The sequence below is a fragment of the Antrostomus carolinensis genome, unplaced genomic scaffold (assembly GCF_000700745.2).
Source record: "Antrostomus carolinensis isolate BGI_N321 unplaced genomic scaffold, ASM70074v2 scaffold35564, whole genome shotgun sequence".
NCBI lineage: Eukaryota > Metazoa > Chordata > Aves > Caprimulgiformes > Caprimulgidae > Antrostomus > Antrostomus carolinensis.
Window position 1 is genome coordinate 1 of NW_010312004.1, and position 3,337 is coordinate 3,337.

Below are 3,337 nucleotides of genomic sequence, written 5' to 3' on the forward strand. Positions count from 1 at the left end.
TTTTCCAACCTTAATGATTCTGTGATCATCATTAAGGTTGTAGTTAATCAAGACTTGTGTGTGCTTCTCATTTACCATTTGAGTATGTGTTTTCCTCTTTGACTGATGCTGTCTCTGGACTCGGAGTTAACAGCCAGTGACTCATTGCAAGACCAGGGCAGTTCTTACTGCAGTGTGCAGGAGAAACCTTACAGCTGAAGAGAGTAAAGCAGCACAGTATGATTTTATTGTGGGAAGGCAACGTGCTGTAACGTGAGGAATCTCATGAACACTCATCTGTGTTTTGACTGTTTGAAGATGCTCACAACTGCTCAAAGACACTTTGATTTTTCCCTAGAGCCAATCTGTGCGGTTGGACACGGAGTTGCAGCTTTGTGTTGTGCCACCAATGAGGACAAATCCTGGGTGTTTCAGGGATACAGCCTGACAGGGGTAGGTCGAGCTTTCATCTGACTTTTGCTGTTTGGGGCCTTTTTTTTGCTCTGCAGGGGCCTGTGATTTCAGGTGCTGGTGTTTCTGGTCTTATCAGAGAACTTTCTACAAATAGAAATCATCAGTTTGGTACTTTTGGTTTAAATGCAAGATGTGGAGAGTTGTCATTGGCAAGGGAGCCCAACATGGAGTGCATGAAGGGATTGTCTCACTTCAGCTGTCATGTGGGGAGTGTTTTCCTTCTGATTGTCCCATAAACTTTAAACTGCATCTGGAAAATGCTGGAAAATGACTGCTGCAGCTCTTTGGATTCATAGCTGAGGGCTTTTAAGACTTGCTTTTTTTGTTTCATTAATGCTGGAGGTAAGTTATATTTCTCAAGGTGCTCTTTCATTTTAAAAGGTAGAAGAAGTTTTGGGGAAAAAAGGGCTGTTAGTACAAACTGGCTTGTAATGCAAAAGGCAAGCAGATGCTGTTGATGTTCTATTTAATGTGCAGTCGTATCTCTGACCTCACATACAGCAGTGCACTGAGATGGTGCAAACCTCTGTAGTACAACTTCTAGAGTTGAAAATTTACATGCAAAATTAAGAAATTAAGTTTATGGGACTCACAGAAGCTGTCAGTGTCCTGATGTGCTTGTGTTTGGCATTACAATCCGTGATAAAATATTTTAAATAAGGCATGATGTGGTCTAGCAATAGTTGCTCTGGAAACCATAAAATTCAGGTTCCTCCTGTGCATATAAAAGATGAACTAAGTACTCTTAATTTTTCTTTCTTCATTTAAGCTGTTTCCCATGTTAATTCCAAAGCAGAGTGCTGTTACTTGAACTCTGCAGCTGGCACAGCGTTTGTGTCCCACATCAAACTGATCTGCACTTCCATGAAGTTAATTGCACGCACACGGTTCAGGGTCCAGTTGATGTGCAGAAATTGCTCGGTGTCATTCTTTCCTCTTTATTTATCTCATGTAAGACTCTTCATCTTGCTCCCTACAGGAAATCCATAGAAGCTGCTTGTGGTTGTTTGATTTTATGCTTTACTTCTGTTTCATTTCGTTATGGTTGAGAAAATCGTAGGGGGAACAGAAAAATAAATTGCAGGGGGAAGTATGTGTTGGCTTTGGTTGGCTTTTGCTGTAGAAAGCAAGACAGACTTATTCCTTTTGATCTTTTTCAGCCCTCTGTGTACGAACTGGTAAGGCAGCCTAATTTTGCCAGTTTGTCCATCATTGTGGAAGATTTTGTGAAAGATTCTGGAGCTACCTTTAGTGGTATGTCACTCTTTTGTCCAGCACTTCACATTTTGTGGCTGTATTTTGGAAATGAATGTTTTTGTGCCAGTTTTACACAGGTGAATAGGACTCTGACAATATCTCTTGTCTTGCATTGTTACACCCACAGCAGGGACAGGAAACAGAACCAGGCTCCTCATGCCACCCATCTATTTCTCACTAAGAAGAAATGTCACTGTCTTATCTAGTTTCTTTGTATTCTTTGTTTAATCCTCTTCCATCTGTGCTGCCATCAGCCTGTTTATGTGTTTAAATGGCATCTTATGCTTTTTGAATAAGCTGCTGCCGCCACCTTCAGTACTGAGAGTTTAAAAGCTGGTGGCTGTGGTACTGGTTATGTCATGTGTGCTTGGCTGCAGTGGTACTGACAAACACATCAAGAAGAGAAAAAGCACGTGGGGTTTGAAGGCATTTAAGCCTGTGCTTAGACAGTCAGTGGCTGGGAGAGGGAGAAGAAAATAAGGCTTGTTCATTACTGACAATATAATGGAATTAGGTGATTTAATACTGGTTGGAGTGTGGAACAGTTGCTGGTAGATACTAAGATGTCAGGCTGTTGTATCTGGCCAGGAAATCAGTATTTTCCTGCAGGCTCCTTGCAGCATGGTGATTACAACTTTGATGTCTTGCCTAAGAAGAGTTTATATTGTATTGCAGGGTAATTACAACATTATAAAATATATACTTTGAGTTTTTATTACAAAAATGTTTTGATATATGCACTTTACCTGTCTGGTGTTAATTGAACCAAGGAACCAGTCCTGCTGTTCTTCTAGAGAAGGTCTTTCTAGTGAAATTGTTTCAGGATTGGGGGCTCAAGATTGTTCCTGTGTGTTGGGGTTATAGATCAGCATGTCAGTCACCCAGCAAATCTGTCTGGTCAAAATAGTTATCTCCTGTGTTAGTTCTGTAGAGATGTGATACTGGAACTGAAGGGGTGTCCACTAACACGAGACTTGTTGCTTTCTCTCCTCTATGTAGCCAGCATTCCGGATGCTGTACATGTCGTGCTGGACAGGCACCTGGTGACAGGACAGAATGAGAATTCCACTCTGCCAGCAGTCCACAATCTTCTGATCCTTTGCAATGTCAGGTGAGGCGATGTGGCAGATAAGATCTAGGAGCAGACAGTGGTGAGCATCTTTTAGTTTCAGGAATATTGTCCCCCAAAATAACTTGTTGCCTGGGTTAACTGCTGAAGTGCGTGTCAGCTTTGTTTGATCTAGTTATTCTGTCAGTTATGTCTTTTAGTAGAAAGGATTTGTGATTATTAAAAAAGTAAAATGAGTTGGGAAATGCACAGCTATCTATCAGGACTGGTGAAGTAAAATGCAGACTAGGCTTCACTAAGTGTTTCTATTAAGAAAAATATCTCTTGTGTGTTGTTCTTTGTGCTTTGGCAAGTTAGCATTTAGTCACCTATGTTTTAGTATTTTAGGAAGGAGTAGGTTTAATTTCTTTGGTAATGGCCTGGCTGTTTGTCTTTTGTCTTGTCAGATAGAAGAACACATATAAATAACCATAAAAATCTTCTTTTGTTCAGGTGAATGTGTGTTACAAGTCCTTTCCTGGCTGTGGACTAACAGGTCGTGTCATGTTTGGATGTGTT

At 40.8% G+C, this 3,337-nt stretch overlaps 1 protein-coding gene across 1 annotated transcript; it reads left to right on the forward strand.

The window, feature by feature from the left end:
• Positions 1-337: 337 nt before the first annotated feature.
• GATD1 (glutamine amidotransferase class 1 domain containing 1) lies at positions 338-2,825 on the forward strand (the record flags this gene model as incomplete). Its single annotated transcript, XM_010166908.1, has 3 exons — positions 338-432; positions 1,614-1,707; positions 2,710-2,825. Coding segments are annotated over 3 exons (305 nt in total), but the record flags the coding sequence as incomplete, so codon positions are not given.
• Between the last annotated feature and the right edge of the window lie 512 nt (positions 2,826-3,337).